The 17,735-nt window shown below is 37.3% G+C and overlaps 1 protein-coding gene across 2 annotated transcripts in view; it reads right to left on the reverse strand.

Moving 5' to 3' along the window:
- Positions 1–17,735, reverse strand: part of nbas (NBAS subunit of NRZ tethering complex) — a 189,604-nt gene that overhangs the window by 131,704 nt on the left and 40,165 nt on the right. For both annotated transcript variants that reach the window (XM_081379315.1, XM_081379314.1), the window contains exons 21-27: positions 17,490–17,626; positions 13,511–13,597; positions 13,279–13,432; positions 10,844–11,029; positions 9,505–9,678; positions 7,965–8,098; positions 3,913–3,975 (exon numbers count right to left, since the gene is read on the reverse strand). In XM_081379315.1, the coding sequence (XP_081235441.1) occupies positions 3,913–3,975; positions 7,965–8,098; positions 9,505–9,678; positions 10,844–11,029; positions 13,279–13,432; positions 13,511–13,597; positions 17,490–17,626 (935 nt within the window). The remainder of the gene's footprint in view (positions 1–3,912; positions 3,976–7,964; positions 8,099–9,504; positions 9,679–10,843; positions 11,030–13,278; positions 13,433–13,510; positions 13,598–17,489; positions 17,627–17,735) is intronic.

Below are 17,735 nucleotides of genomic sequence, written 5' to 3' on the forward strand. Positions count from 1 at the left end.
AATATGGTCTCAAGCTGTGTTCGGATAAACTCATTTATGCTCCATCTTTTCTAATATAGCAAACTAACTGACATTGTCTATGAAGTGAATGGTAAATGAGTAAATGAGTGTACACATCAGCAGGTTTTGGACAGTATATGCATGAATGCGTAAAACGCCTCAGTTCTCTCGCGTGCTTCATGAGGGAGATGTCATGAAGGACGTGAGCAGAGACAAAATGTATACCACCTCTGATCAAATCAAAACTAGACACAACAACATTCCTTTCTTTTCCATTAGCTTTGATTGCTGAAGGGCTGTGAGAAACATACACAATGCTGTATTTAGATTAATACCAATAATTTAAACACTGATCGTCGAACATAAACAGAAGCTCAACCGAACCTGCTTGAAGCGCCAGAACAAACCTCATTGGTTCTTGCGGAAGCTCAAACGTGCTGCGCAAAGGTCCTTTCACACTGGACGTGATTTTGACGCACGAATAATTCGCGCGATGGTTTTATTTTTTGATCAGCTGTTTGTGTAATGAGTGCTTCCACGAAAAAACGCTTCAATGTTGATTTTTTTTTACTTTAGCGGGGACAGAAAAGGCTTCAGCCAATCACATACTACAAGGACAACAATTTGAAAGACAATGTGTGGCGTAGCATTGCCAACCAACTCGGTTATCACGACTGTGAGTATGTTGTGTGATAGTTTCAGTCGTTGTATAGTCCTGTGCTGTGTAGGCTAGCAGGCTAAACTACAGGGTGGGCCATTTATATGGATACACCGTAATAACATGGGAATGGTTGGTGATATTAAAGTCCTGTTTGTGGCACATTAGTATATGTGAGGGGGCAAACTCCTCAAGATGGGTGGTGACCATGGTGGCCATTTAGAAGTCGGCCATCTTGGATACAACTTTTGTTTTTTCAATAGGAAGAGGGCCATGTGACACATCAAACTTATTGGTAATGTCACAAGAAAAACAATGGTGTGCTTGGTTTCAACGTAACTTTATTCGTTCATGAGTTATTTACAAGTTTCTGACCACTTATAAAATGTGTTCAATGTGCTGCCCATTGTGTTGGATTGTCAATGCAACCCTGTTCTCCCACTCTTCACACACTGAATGGCCCCCAAGGTCTCCCGATCTGACCCCCTTAGACTTTTATCTTTGGGGTCATCTGAAGGCAATTGTCTATGGTGTGAAGATACGAGATGTGCAGCACCTGAAACTACGGATACTGGATGCCTGTGCTGGCATTTCTCCTGCGGTGTTGCTATCAGTGTGTGAAGAGTGGGAGAACAGGGTTTCTGTTTACCACAACTGATGTGTGAGTTGATGAATGTTTCTATGTGGAAAAAAAGCCTAAATTCAATCAGTTCATCATATAAAGCAATCATTTTAGACTAACACCGTGTCCTAACTACACACGACGCCACGACACACGATAAAAGGTATCTTTACCATGTTAATCAGAGTGTTTGTCCTAACCAGGCGCGACGGCGACATGCGACGATTCTAATTTAGAAACGGTTTCTATTTTTCTGCGACGTCGCGCTGGAACAACAAACACAAAGTGTGGCAATGATAATCTCAGGTACTGTTTATGTGCTTTATTTAATGTTAAAAGCGTGAAGTGACTTTGAATGTCATTTAGTGCTCCAGCTTTGTAGCTGTAAAAGCAACAATGGATATAATTCACCTCAGATCTTGAAATTAAACAAATGGAAACATGAACATTAAAACTGTGAACAAACAAGTGTATTATTTGACAAAGATTGTTTTAGTAACTCAGTAGCCTATGTATTTTTTAAACGTGTAATATTTGTGAATTTGATTGTGTAGCTACTTGTCCATTTTCTTGCGAGTGCTGTCAAGATTACTCTCTAGTGCTGTGCACTCGGCGCGAGACTCCGCCCACACGCTGTTCTGATTGGCTGTGATTTTTTATTGACGTTGTGGCGTCTCACAGTCGTGTCACGTCTAGTGTGGACAGACACACTGCCTGTCGCTGGAATCTTATCGCGTCGCGTGTAGTTAGGACACGGTGTAAAACGCTCAATTCATATGGATTCGTTTTACGATCTCTTAATGAACTTTAAGCGTCAAAGTGGTAGTTGCGTAGCTGTCAATGGAGGGAGAGAAAGCTCTCAGATTCCATCAATAAGATCTTCATTTGTGTTCCTAAGATGAACAAAAGTCGTATGGGTTTGAAACGACATGAGGTTGAGGAATTAATGGCAGAATTTTCATTTTTGGCTAAACTATCCCTTTAAGACCCTCAGAAGTCCCTTGACTGGCCCTTTGCAGATGTGTAGAAGTACCCTACCAGAAAACACACATCCATCACAATAACGACATCTAGAAAGAATTACAATGTATTTCCGTGAGTTAATATGCAAATTTTGCAGTCTCATTCAAACACATAAATAATAAATATGGCCTACACTGGAATACAAGGTAATATAGCCAATCTGTCTCAGTGTATTGAAACAGACTGGTTACGTTATTGATAAGCTACTGTGCTCACAATTGAGTGATGAATCCAACGGCAAAATGAAAATCATTAAATCAACTTAGGTCAAATGGAAATGTCTCGCATTTTTGTCTGCACACAACTTGAAATTCAAATCCACCATTATTGAAATGATAATGTGAGCTATGCAATACAGTCTTTAGCCCTATGAGGACGGTAATTGTTTCTCATGTGGACGTCTGTAAAAATAAATCTGCATGGCACCTCAGTGATAAAACTCATGCATTCGGATGGCGATTTATTGATGGTGGAGGAGCTAGTTTTGTAACCCCACGACCTGCTAATGTGGTCAGTTGCATGATTGTCTGCTGAAAATACAATGTCATATGCTTGGAATAATGCGAATAAATTCGGATTTAATTTAATTTATGGAAAATAATGCTAGAGAAAAATGCTTTTTTCTTTTTGTTCGCTGAGGTGGAGCGGTGATGAAATATTGTTCTTGTAAATACTATCCAGCATTTCAGTAATGAAAAAAAAAAATCAATAAAAAAAAAAATAAAAAAATCGACGACTAACCCCTGTAAATGTAAAACTACCTTACGACCCCATGAGAAACAATTACCGTCCGAACAGGGCTTTATATTTTCAAAGCTATATTAAACTAGCAAATAATTCACAAATTAAAAATAAATATAATAAATGTATGTATAACATTAATCTACAAATGCAAATCTGTTACATTGTTACAAGGAAGTGAGAGCAGATCAGAATCTATTCTTTCTTTTAGGAGACAAAAACTTTATTTGTTGTGCACTTTGATCTTCAAAACTTTGCAGACCTTTTACAGTCACAAACAACCATTACACTGCATGAAAGGCAATTTTCAAAAAAAAACTAAATTCAGTCGCACCAACAACAAAAAATAAAAAGTCACAAAAAGCGACCATTTAGTTGCAGTCTAGAGCCCTGTATTAAAATACAATACTTTATTTTTGTAATACTATTCCACACTATTAACGTTTTATTTGTATTATTCATCAAATAAATGCAGCTTTAGTGAGCATTAATTTAAAAAAAAAAAAAATCTGACTGACCCCAAAAGTTTTAACTGTAGTGTATAAAAGCAAAATTGTGTGTATATATAGCAGTATTTTGACAGTATGTGTAAAAAGAAACAAAGCATCTTGTTTGGTCATTCCTCATAATGTTTAATAATAATTTCATAGCTTGATCTTCCAGTGAAAACTATAGATGCTAAATCCATTGAGACTTAGATTACATTGAATGTTCAGCCATGAGCCTGAGCCATGACACTTAATGCCACGTTAAAGGTGTTACAGACCTAACAGTATGACTTTCTGTAAAGCTGCTTTGAAACAATGTGTATTGTGAAAAGTACTAGACCAATAAATGACTAGACTTGACTCATTCTGTCTCTTCTTACCTCAAGTGTTTCTCAAGAGTGTCCACCTGGTCATGCAAGGCTTTTGTAGTGTCTGTCTCAGGTCTGAGAAGAGAGAGAAGTAAACAAGATCAGAGATCTGCTGTCTACACACACACACACACTGCATTAAACAAAAGTCACTGTCAAGATTTGAAACCTTCCATTATGTGATAATGTCACTAGTGCGTCGGTATGTCAGTAATGTTTGTTATTTGTAATTAAGCTCATTGGTTATAGATGCCTCTATGAATACTCAATTCTGTTGTATTTGATCCCAAGACAAGGTCAACACACACGACAATAGCATGGCCCATTTAGTGTGTGTTGGTAAATGTGGTACACCACCATCTGGACCCAAAAAGCATCTTTCTTCACTGACAGCCATTCAAAAGTAGCAGTGTATCCTGACTAAATAAAAATGTTTGCAAGCCCCATTTAAAAGCATATTTCATTAACTGATCGCAGATATTTTAGCAGCCAAGCTACTGCTGTTTTTAAGGTTTGTGTTTACAAGTTGTGTTTTTCTGAAGCTGTGCCCCTTATCTGAACCTGAGCAGAAATCATGTGCAATTCTGCTTGACAGTCTGGTTGCCATGGAGATGGCTCAAAAAACTTGTTGCTGACAAAACTGATTGCACAATTTCTCTATTTCCCAAGGCACTTCCCAAGTTTCACTAAAAAGATTTTTTGTATTTTTGCTTTATTATAAATTATCCAATTCATCTCCCAATCCCATGCCTGAAAAGCATTCACAAACACACCCTCTTTTCTCCAGAAACAGCAAAAGATAATAAGGGCGGCTCTGGAAAGGCCCTAAAGTATTGATCCCTGGACTACAATGGGAGTGTAAAAACACATTAGGGTCTTTGCAAAGGTGCAGTGAGGTTTTCCAACAACAGATTGAGTGAAAGTGAGAATGAGAAAAAGGCAGATGGCATTTGTAGAATGTATCAAAATTGTTTTTAGCATAACAATGCCGAACCCTCAGGATATAAGTGATGGCAAATTTCGCATATCACATTATTTTTGGTGTAAATGTGTTTTTATGTTTGCCCCACGAGAGAACTGAGTGCTAAAAAAACATCAACCCTTTGCACATACGCTAACACTTAATCTGTATTCCAAAGACTGCAGACATTTATATTTAATATCAATGTATGCGGTCGAGTGACAGGCCTCTCGCTCTCCAAGAGTCTAAAGACAGCAGGAATATAATAAGGAACGCTGAGAGGTTTTTCAAGGGTTCACACTTTGAAGGCAGAAAGACACATGCTGCGCTAATAATGAGCTAATCAGGGGCTTACTGACAACTGTGCACACATGCTAATTGTGTGTGTGTGTGGTTTTGACAGGGTTTGTGTGAAAGCACTGCCAGAACAAGTTTTGAAGTTGAGGGACCCGCGAGTAGTTGATTTCAATGGCCAGCTTTGGACCCACTTTATATGAAGTGTCTTTAACTACTTTAGTTTAATTAATCATTTGATACAATGCACTAGGCTTGCTGCGATATTCAGTGTTCAGCTGCAACACCGGTTACATCACTTGGCCACCGTGGCACCGCCGTTTTGAACTTTTATAGTAATAAAAATCATTTAGTTCAGTTAGAGAACAGACACTAGAATTAAAAACTGAACGTGTCTGCTCAATTAGAATTAGAGTTTCACCTCACTTCGCCTGTCGCCTCACTCTTGACAAGATGGTTTCAAGGCTAAACGTAAAAGCACTTATTTAAACGAGTTTGTCACTGTCCTGTTTTGTTGTGTTTTTCATTAAGAATATAATAATGAACCCACCATTCAAGCAACTTCCACTTATATTTACACTACCGTTCAAAAGTTTGGGGTCAGTAAGATTTTTTTTATGTTTATCTTCTGCTCACCAAGGCTGCATTTATTTGATAAAAAAAAAACAGTAATATTGTGAAATATTATGACAATTTAAAATGACTGTTTTCTATTTTAATATATTTTAAACTGTAATTTATTCCTGTGATCAAAGCTGAATTTTCAGCATCATTACTCTAATCATTCTAATATGATGATTTGATGCTCAAGAAACATTCATTATTATTATCAATGTTGAAAACAGTTGTGTACAATTTTTTTTTAAATTCTTTGATGAATAGAAAGTTCAAAAGAACAGCATTTATTTAAAATAGAATATTTTCTAACATTATAAATGTCTTTACTGTAACTTTTGATCAGTTTAACTCATCCTTGATGAATAAAAGTATTGATTTATTTTATTTCTTTCCCCCAAAAATAAAATTGAAATTCTTACTGACCGCAAACTTTTGAACGGTAGTGTTTAATGTTACAAAAGCTTTAGATTTCAGATAAATGCTGTTCTTTTGAACTTTCTATTCGTCACAGCATCATGAAATAAATGTAAATAACTGTTTTCAACATTGATAATCATAAATGTTTCTTGAGCATCAAATCATCATATTAGAATGATTTCTGAAGGATCATGTGACACTGAAGACTGGAGTAATGATGCTGAAAATACAGCTTTAATCACAGGAATAAATTACGCTTTACTATATATTCACATAGAAAACAGCTGTTTTAAATTGGAATAATATTTCACAATATTACTGTTTTTGTTTGTATTTTTAATCAAATAAAGGCAGCCTTGCTGAGCAAAAGATACTTCTTTTAAAAACATTAAAATTCTTACTGACCCCAAACTTTTGAACGGTAGTGTGTATTGTTTATAAATATTTACTTATATTTTAAGAATACCTGCATGCAGTTAAATCTATAATTACACTAGCCACTTTTCCACTGTCGGGCCAGTTCGAGCCAGGGATAACAGCATGTCGGGCGGGGCCAATAGCCTCAGACCTCGAGGCCTAAATCAAGCGGTGCTTTTTATATAAAAAAATGATCATCATTATAATATATGTTCACGCTCTATTCAAGCAAATGCTTTTAAACCAATAATGGGTGATGAGACACAAAAGAGAAGGCAAGTGCGTTACCACTTGCGCACACGTTTGTGAATCTCCTGTCTGTTACACACACACACACACACACACACACACTCGTGCACACAGAAAGACAGCGCTTGAATGGACAAAAACACACAAAATTATGCAAAAAAGCCGCATCCTCGCAAGCACGGTAAAATGAAGTCTGAAATGTACTGGGCCAAAAGAAAAAAACTGAGCCCTGATATACTGAAGGGCACAGCTAAATGTGGCATTTATTATAATGGGTTTATGTGAAGATGGTTTTAAGTTCACTTAAATGAAAAGTTGTTATATTATTTAAAGCCTAATAAATGTTAAAAAAAAATAATAGCTTTCAATTATACTGTAATGCTGAATGCCTATAATTAACGGCTAATATTGAGGGCAAAAAATCTATTTCATAGAGACATCAGTAGCAGCATTGGTATGGCTGATGCCTTCTTTCATAAAAAGATGCCATTAAACAAATAATTTAAAATATAGCTTTATGTTGCTTCTACGTTAATTTGGAGATTAAATGTGAAATTTATAACAAAATATAAAAATATCTAAAAAAAAATTATGTTAGGTTTTATTAATCACAATCAATCGTGAATTTCAAGCTGAATTTTTAGCCACTATCATTCTCCTGCTGATTTGGTGCAACTAATAATAATAACTAACTTATTATTAGTTGATAATGGTTGTGAGGAATAGAAAGATAAAAAGAATAGCATTTATTCGAAACTAAAATCTTTGGTACCAATGACAATACAGACATTTGATCAATTTAAAGCATACTTGCTGAATAAAAGTATCAATTTCATGCAAATATATATTTACACTAAAAAATACTGGGTTGTTTTAACCCAACTTTGGTCAAATATGGGCAAACCCAAATGTTGGGTTAAAAACTGTAATTTAAAAATTTAACCCAACGACCGGGTTTGTCCATATTTGACCCAAAGTTGGGTTTGGGGAGTGTATGACCCCAAACTTTTGACATTTAGTGTATATTATTCCTATAGAAAATATAGAATATATATTACAATACATAGAATATATATTATTCCTAGTTGTGTGATGGAGGTTTGCTCACCCATATCCTCTCTGTGGTAGACACTCCAGTATATCGTAGCAGAGTGCAAGCTGGTCATCTCTCTCACAGTTGTAGATACACTCCAGTGCCACAGACATAAGCTGATCTGAATCTCCAATGATTTTGGGATGACACTGCAGGTAAATAAACACACACTGTCATCATAATCATTGTTAAGTGTAAATTATGTATTATTAAACCTAGTAAATAACCTACATACACAGCAATTCTGAGCATCATTGGCATATTTTAATGTCTTTATGACACTCCAAAATGCTATATAGAGAGGCTTAGAGACAACTAACAACTTGTAAGCCTATATAGCAGAACATAACCTTGTATAAATGACCTTCATACGGTGTGTGTTAATATAGAGCCATTTCATCCCGTCTCCTCTCAGACAACAGTAACTCACGCACAGATGCACACACAAGCACACTAAAAATCACGTTAGTGTGGATTAGATTGGATTTCATTTCACACAACATTGAATGAGCAAGGCTGATTCATAGACACACACAAATAAAAAGAAACATAAACACACATGTACAATCTCATACACCTGATTTCTCTCTAACCCCCTTTATTAATTTCCTGTGAGAGAAGCTGATGCCTCAGATGTGTAAACAGGCCATACATTTTTATCACGGCCGTGTGTGACAGCATGTACGTGTGTGTCTGAAGGTCTTTCGTTGCTTTGGACTCAGAATTGGAATGGCTCTTCCTCTAATCATTTCACTTCATCCCTCTTTTATGAGTGTATCTGTGTGTGTGTGTGTGTGTGTGTGTGTGACATTAACTTACATTTATTCATTTAGCAGCCACTTTTATCCAAAGAGACTTATAAATGAGGAAAAGCACAAGCAATTTATCATGGAGGAAGCGGTGCCACACTACTGACTTTCAATAGTAAATCAGATGAGTACACAATAGTGTGACAATGTGTGTATTGTTTTTCTATATTTGTGTGGTGCATATTGTCTTCATAGCTCATAAAAGTGTCCACAATGTCTATAAGTCTATTAGGGAAATGAAGCAGTTTTACTAATTATTTTTATGTAAAGGCAACATAAGTCAACAGAACATCCTCACAAGAATGTGTACAGTACATGTTTGTGTGTTGGTTTACTTGTTATTGCTAAATTTGACCAAAAAAAACAAAAACGGGAAAAATCTAGAGATTTCCACAATTGGTCTACATTATAATAAATAATAGAAATGATAAATAATAATAACAACATTTATAATCAATCTATAATAAACATACATGTTATTATTGTTTATAATTTCTAAAATATTTCTATGCATATAATATATTCTTTGAATTGAAACTGGGGTAATCCACTTATAATTAATTTATAATAAATATAATACATATTAATTACGTTTTTTTTAAGTTTTTTTTTTACAATTAAAAAAGGGAATGTTGATTGGGGTAATCATTAGTTAGCTATAATTAGCTTAATAGCTATAAAAACATTTTTTTTAAAGTCTACCACATGTCCTTGTTTGGATAGTCAAGTACACGTGTCTGGCTTACATCTGGCTTTGAGTGCTGGAAGATTTTAAGTGGGAGTGCGAGATTGTCTTTGGCGAGGTTGACCAGGAACTCTTTGAGCAGACTGGAGGCAGAGCCCACCCGCCGTCCCTCACAGCGGTGCAGGAACGGGACCATCCACTGGAATAAATTCCTCACGTATCGATCCTCGCTGGACTAAAACAGAAAGAAATCATGATGTAGAACAGCGTCTTCTGTTCACTCACAATACTTTAAGTAGAAACACATTAAAGTAGCTTTAAAGGAACAGTTTATGTCATTTCAAACCTGTATGATTTCCTTTAAACTAAAACCAAAAATTAGTCTGTGCTGGTTTTTCCCATTACAATAATTAAGACAGGAGCCTCAGAAAAAGCTTCAAAAAGGACATTTTCTTTTGCATGAACAAATCATTCAGATAATTTTAAAGTGGCTTTTATCTCCTTTTATGTTCCACAGAAGAAAGAAAGTCAAAGGGATCTGGAACGACATGAGGGTGAGTAAAAGATGACAGAACGTCTATTTCTGATTGAATTGAGTGTTTCCTCGGGAAGCATTAAAAGTATCACTAATAAACAGATGCTAAGATGGCCGTTCACCCACTCACAGTGTATCCCCTTACACAAGCAAATGAGTATTAAATCATTTTTAATGAAAGCATTAAATCCAAACAAGCCGCTGGATGTGCATACTGCAGTCGTAATGAGACCACCCTGCAAACACAAATCTGCACACACTCTCAGAGATCTATCATTTACACTAGTGCTGCCACATAAACGGTATGCATGTATGCCAGCTTAGGGAACCAAAGGTGATTTGTATTATTTGAGTTGTCGAAAATACTGGTTAACCTAGCATTTTTTTATTTTTAAATTGTATGACGATTTCTCGTTCAGGGTCATGAACATGCCTGCAAAGCTGACACTCTGAGGTGTTGTGCAATTGCGTGTACAAAATGTCTGATGCTTTTTGTTTTGACAATCGCGGGTCAGTATGACCCATAATTTCATGGTTAACCGCGGCTGCACAGACCCAAAATAAAAATGGGGGAACTTTTTTATTATTATTCAATATTATATTATAATATTATTTTTTTTTAAGTAATTTTTTTTGTTAAATACAGTTTAAAAAATAATAAATCTCATGTTTATTTTTGTTGTAATATGTGAGGAGTATTAATATTAAAGGTTCATTGTTTTTACCTGATTTTTCATTAATTGTATTGAATCCAATTAGGGTCAATTTGACCCGCAACAAAAAAATCGTACCCGTAAACATAATAATACAAGTGTTGAAGGAGACTGTAGACAGCCAACAAAGAGAGCACAGCCTCACAACATACATTTTTCATGAGGAGGCGGAGCTTGTCAATGTCCCTGAGCTGCTGCAGCTCCTTTAGTGTGAGACTCAAGTCACATGATGTCTCGTACACCAGTGTCTCCATGGTAACCAGATCGTTGCACAGGACCTCCAGCCCAGGAATGTTCTGCTCTTTTCCCAGACGCACCAGAGATAGGGAACAATCAACCTGTGTGGACCAATCAAAAAGCATAAGCAATCTATTAGGCACATAACAATCCAGCTATTGAGGAACAGAAAGACAGAAGCGCCGCCAAACACACATTCACAACTGATGATGATGTTTGTATGCATGTATGCGTATGCATGTATGTATGCAATGTATGTATGCATGTATGCATGTATGTATGTATGTATGTATGTATGTATGTATGTATGTATACACACATATATGCATACATAGAAATATGTATATACATATGTTAAAACAACTGTTAAAAGAGTGTGTAAAATTGTTTAGCAAAATCTAAATCTATTAAAACTGCCAGATCAAATCCAACAGAAAAAAAACAAAAAAAAACAAACAAAAAAAAAACCACATGCAATAAGTAAAAATCCCCAAACAGATTCGTAAAAAGTAGGACCAGTCGATGAAATCCCACCCGCCTCAGCAGCCCATCAATACAGTTCACATCATGAGCTGACGGTTAGTATTCCTCTACCAGTTGACAGGCAGAGCATGGAGCCAATCAATAGTGGATGCCTGCATTGAGGAAATGATTGCTGCTGTTTTCCCACCTGGTAGGAACCGAAACCCTTGACACTGGAGTTAACAAGAGCCAAACACCTCCGGAACAATGCTGTCTTCACAGCAGCACTCATTACAAGGAGTGCAGCTTAACACACAACACTAAACCAGGTACAAAACTAGTATGTGTATTTGCCTTATAAACAAATGATTGCAAACAGCACACGCTTGTTTACGCACACCTGGCTTTGGTTAATCATAAGTATTGACCTCCACATGCACAAACATTTCACACTCTTATTACACTGGATGTACTTTCAATCTGAGCCCAGGCGTCTTTTTTCCCTCACTTCACGTCAAGCTCTTTCAGAACAGCCCTCTCTCCTTGCTTTAACCTCTGTCCTGACAGAGTGATGTATCTCCCGCTCTGCAGCACTACTTGAAACAGGCTGTGCCTACAGTTGAGTGATAGTTGTCATAATGGTCATGCAGTGGGGACAAAAAGTTTGAGACTAGAGATACACCTAAATTCTTGTCCAAAAAAGAAAATTCTGGAGATGCAGGGCCGAAAACCGAGGCCAGAAATTTGGATACAGACTTCTTCATTCCTTTACATTTGTTTAGTTGAACTAATGACGTCGTCATTGGCTAAAATGAATGTGCAGGTAAAACAAGTGGGCTAAAACAAGTGCGCACACGAGTCAAGAGTTGCTTTCACATTCACGTGAAATTTTGATAATAATATAAAATATTTAAAATATTGCTAAAAAGATGACTTCTGTGCAATATGCACATTGTACTCTAGAAAGTGCTTATGGATACACAACAAGAACAAGCTCTAAAAGTGGAAAAAACAAATACTCAAATAATATTTGACTGGATTTAGTCAAATCTTAAGCTGAATATATAATTATTAAACAAGAAAAAAAAAAAAAATGAGAAGAAATTGGACCCCACTGTAGTTCAGTAAAAACTTGTAATAAAATAGAAAGCTTTTGTGGAAAGATCAGAGCATTTTAGAGTTTCTTTTAGACCAAAAGAAAGAAAGAAAGAAAGACAGAAAGACAAAGAAAGAAAGAAAGAAAGAAAGAAAGAAAGAAAGAAAGAAAGAAAGAAAGAAAGAAAGAAAGAAAGAAAGAAAGAAAGAAAGAAAGAAAGAAAGAAAGAAAGAAAGAAAGAAAGAAAGAAAGAAAGAAAGAAAGAAAGAAAGAAAGAAAGAAAGAAAGAAAGAGACAGACCGACAGAAAGAAAGACAGAAAGACAAAGACAGACAGACAGACAGACAGACAGACAGACAGACAGACAGACAGACAGACAGACAGAAAGAAAGAAAGAAAGAAAGAAAGAAAGAAAGAAAGAAAGAAAGAAAGAAAGAAAGAAAGAAAGAAAGAAAGAAAGAAAGAAAGAAAGAAAGAAAGAAAGAAAGAAAGAAAGAAAGAAAGAAAGAGAGGGGTTCAGAGGCTGATGATGTTCAGATGTCTCTCCATTAGGAGCCCACAGTAGACAGATACAGTGTTCTCATTTGATCTCCGCACACTAACAGCCCTCTGGGACAGCAGGAACTGTCACTCTAGAAGGAAGCAAATCTTCTCTGAGTCAGATGTGCATCTGTATGTGTATTTGAGGAAGTTGTTTGTTTTTTTAGCCGGGTAAGGTGTCAGTCAAAAGAAAAGCATGAGCTTTGATACGTGTTTGAGTGTCAGCTTCAGTCAGCGTGTGCACTTGTGTACCTGGTGGGAATTGCTCTCTATGTCCTGTGCCCTGGTCAGATACCACTCAGTCAGCAGCGTGATGGAGGGTCTGGAGCTACGAAACCTCTCCAGTTCTGGCTGTTCTTCATATAAGAAGTGACAGTCATCCACTGGGCTGGGCTCCACCACTCCTCTAAAGAAAAGAACACACAGTCATCAGTGATAAACAATGATTGCACAAACCACATCACAAGCACAGATGTGATCTTACCTGCACTCAGGAACTTCACACCAGTCCAGCTCTCTGTGCCGGCTCTCCTCCCAAGGAATCAAAGCCAAATTACCCTTCTTATCCACACTAGAAAGAAAGAGAGAATGAAAGAGCAAAAAAATGAACCAACAAAAGATTTTCAGTAACTAAGCAAGATTTATCAAATCAATAGTAAAGAATAAAAAAAAAAAAACTTGGTTAAAATAGAAACTTCTGGACGCAGAAACTAACCACACTTATTGGTGGCCTTTCGAAGACAAACGAAATAGCAAGCCACTATCAGACCAACCTACAAACTAACAAACAAAATAACCACAATTTGGGGAGTATTTTCAAGTACAACTGAAACTTCAATAGATCGAAACAAGCCACAAAATAAAATTGACTGAAATGGGCTGGTAAAGCGTGCACAAATAATTTATATTTTTAATTATTATATCATCATTTTCATTGCTTGGCCTTTTTTAAATAACAAATGCCAATTCTGAAGAATTCAAAAAAGGGGCTTGATATTACAGGATGACCAAATGTGTAAAAACCAAGCGACAACCTCCCTGTCTCTCTCTTGGAACCAACACGGAAGTGAATTCAACGGCAATTCATCGACTGGCCACTTGAGGCTGGGTGCAGAAGTGAGTCAAATCTGTATCTCCCCCATGTTAAAATACCCAAATTTACAGCAGAAAAAAAACACGTTTACAGCCTGGTGCAAAAAGTGGCTTTGGTTTATATAGCTAATTTTTCCCTTCATGACAACCGTGAGGGGGGTGAATTTTTTTATAACTCATCCGTTTACATTATATTAAGCCTTAAAGTTCTGCATAATTAAGGGTGTTCACTTTTGAGTGACAGGTGGATTCCCGCTGCAGTGGTCATTAGTCATCATTAGCCGTTTGTCTGCTGTTTGTTAGCCGTCACGTTACCTCAGCTAATTGTCTGACTGTAAAAATAAATCAATTCGGGAATGACGCGCTACCAAGATGGCGACGGTCAGCCACGCCCACTTTAGGCTTCAAAAACGGTCTTCAGAAACCTACGGGTGACGTCACAGACACTACGTCCATGTTATTTTACAGTCTATGGTAAAAACTAAAAAACAAAAACTAGAAAATAAAATCTTTCTAATCTAAGAAAATTAATATTGTTACATTTCTCTGTCTCCATTGCACATTTATCAACCTGGCTACTATGTAAGGGATAATGTAGAGCGAGGCGGTTGTTATAGCGAATACAACCCCGACAGGCTGATCAGGACCTGATCTTGAATCAGTCTGAAGGGGTTGTATTCGCTATAACAACCGCCTCGCTCTACATTATCCCGCTTATCACATGGCTACCTACCAAATAAATCAATAATTTGACACAAAATATTGATTTAAAAAGGAGTTTATTGATTTAAAAACGCTTCCGCAAAAGAAAATAGTCCGTTCCGTCTCTACGGTTAGAATCCTGCGTTTTCATGGCAACGGTGTGTTATACTTCGCAGCGGTGTGTTATCAAGAAATAACATACCGCATTCTACATTAAAATTCAACCAAGCCATGTAATAAATCATTCTATCGCTACATACATATGCACAACTCTAAACCTACTACAACAGAGTCAGTAAAAAAAAAAAAAAAAAAAAAAAGTAAAAGAAAACTTGATTTGGCAGTGTTTCTTTCCAGCAGAGACAGCAGATGGCGAGAGACCACTGGTACAGCGAGGGTGCTGCTCGCGCTCACGGCCGGGGAGAGTCGGGAACCGGCCTCCAGCTGCTGAGCCGTGATGGATGTTCACTGCAGAGGAGACTGACCTCCAGAAGAGAGAATGGTTGGAAGGAGGGCGACCGAATCCAATACACTAAATCTATTCTGTCACCCCCATTACTGGAACATTAATGGGGGGGTTCCAAATGCCCTTACTCAGTGTGTCTCTCTCTCTAAACACACAAACCTTTCCACCAAATCAGCATACTCTCATACAAACACATGCGCACACACACACACACCAAAGCATGTAACCACCTACCTAACAAAAACATTGTTTTGTACATATTGTAATCTAGAAGAGTAGCACAAGCTCTCACCGAGTCCTCAGATCAGTTTATGCGTAGGTGTAAAGCTATTGCCTGTTTTCTCTGTTTTGATACTTTTCATGTATATATTTAGAGCGAGCAATTACATCAGTCTTTCATGCCTGAGTTCTGAAGGCGTCAAAAGAGACTGTGCACTTTTAGAGTGTCATCGGTGGAAAAGATCTGCACGAAATCCCTAAGGATGTTTTATCCGCCACCTCAAAAACATTCACCATATTAGTACCTTCAAATCTGCAAAATCTCATTTCTTCTTCCTCAACTATGAGTTGAAATGGAAATTAAAGCTGAACTGAAGTCTATTTTGAGACTGCTGTCAAAAGAGACTGCTGAAAGTAATTGATAAATGACAAATTGTTCATGTAATACTACAGATGTTACATACAGCCGTCTGCCACTCGTGATTAATTGCTCCTTAAATACACATCTAGCTAAACTAAGTTTCTACACAAAACCACTTTTCCTCATTTCAAGGAAAGAACAATTGGCAGAGAAAGCAGTGAAGAAGCAGCAAAAGTGTAAGGAGGAACTTGCTGGTCACTCAGGTTGTTGCTGGTAACGGAGAGGTCAGTGATTAAATCTCAGTGGCTGTCTTGAGATATTTGATGTTTGACATTTAAGACTTCTGAGCTCAAGACGTGTCTGCTCTTAAATATAATGGCTGTGTTAGACTTTGGACATTTGAGTCTAGAACAATGTGTTTCAGAGTAAGCTCAGATATCTCGGCCCTGCAGATGTAGTCCCTGACTTTTATCACCTCCTCTCTTCAGGATATGGCTAGAAATGTTTTCTTTCTAAAGGAGCTGAAAACTCATCAGGAAAAATGACCGCTGTGAATCTTATCAAATGTATTGGAAATGCAAGGAACCAGATTTAAATCTGCAATAATACATAATAATTCAACTTTCCACCACATATTTCATTAGTTTGTACTTCAATAATAATAAAATTAAAATTATTAAAAGTCCCTTCTAGGTTTGAGGTAATAAAGGGTTAGTTCACCTTCTGGGTTGTACGTCAGAACGTAGGCTCACTATTGGCCAGCATTACACACATGACCAGCGTCGGCCAATAGTGAGCCTACGTTCTGACGTACAACCCAGAAGCGCTGCACTGTTACACTACGTGAACTCACTCAGAGGCCCACACAGAAGAAAATGAATAGTTGAATAAAGTCGTTATTTTGGGGGGGGGTTTGGGCACAAAAGGTATTCTCGTCTAAGTCTAAGATAAGGTTCATGAACTTGGCTGGGGTATGGTACCGGTTCAGAGCCACTTGTGGTATGGATCCATAGGCGTTTGCAAAGTCCCACCACAGCACCACCAGATCCCCCTTGCTCTCCCGGACCTCCATGATCAGCTGGCCACCACACCTGTGTGCTCTATACACCCTGATACCTTCAGGATTCCTCCTTTCAACTGAAGTGTCAATAAACTAATTCTTTAGGAGGTAGTCTATAAGACGCCTAGCAACTGCAATATTACAGTTTTGTTTTTTTTGTTTTTGATCAAATGTCTGGTGAGCATAACTTCTTTTAAAAACATTTTAAAAAATCTTAACAACCCTAAACTTTTGAAAAGTACTAGTGTACATATCCCTTCAGGACGGTGAGCAGCACTTATTTTTAGCCCAGAGTCTGCAGGTAACTTCAGCCTACAGTTATTTCAAAGTTATTTTAAAGCACATATGGATAAAGTTCACTGCAAAATGTCTCATTTACATAACCAACCTGCTTTAAACTAGCACCTCATTCGGTCATATCGCAGACAGAACCTAATAACCCTTTTCAGTAGACCCGTCATCTAAAAATGACCTTTTCCCGTTAGGCTCTTTCAAAAAGATTTATGTGGGTTATGTTTATCCTGTTCACGGAAGATTGGTATCCTCTAATGTGTAATTCTTACCCCGCCTTAGGCAGAAGGTCGGAGTACTCGTGAGGAGAGGTGGTTTCTGGGAAATTGCAGAGAATTGCGAGCCGGTGCTGGAGCATCTCTGAGCCGTGGTAAGTGAAGAGAATGTCCAATGCCTGCACGTTACTCTCCTGGGAGAGAAAGAGACGAGATGAGAGGAACACGATTGATAGAGATAATTAATTAATAGACGATTTATGAGACGGAACTAACTACAGACAGCTTTATGCTCTGCAGTAA

Source organism: Scardinius erythrophthalmus (assembly GCF_964197995.2).
Source record: "Scardinius erythrophthalmus genome assembly, chromosome: 11".
In the NCBI taxonomy this organism is placed as follows: domain Eukaryota; kingdom Metazoa; phylum Chordata; class Actinopteri; order Cypriniformes; family Leuciscidae; genus Scardinius; species Scardinius erythrophthalmus.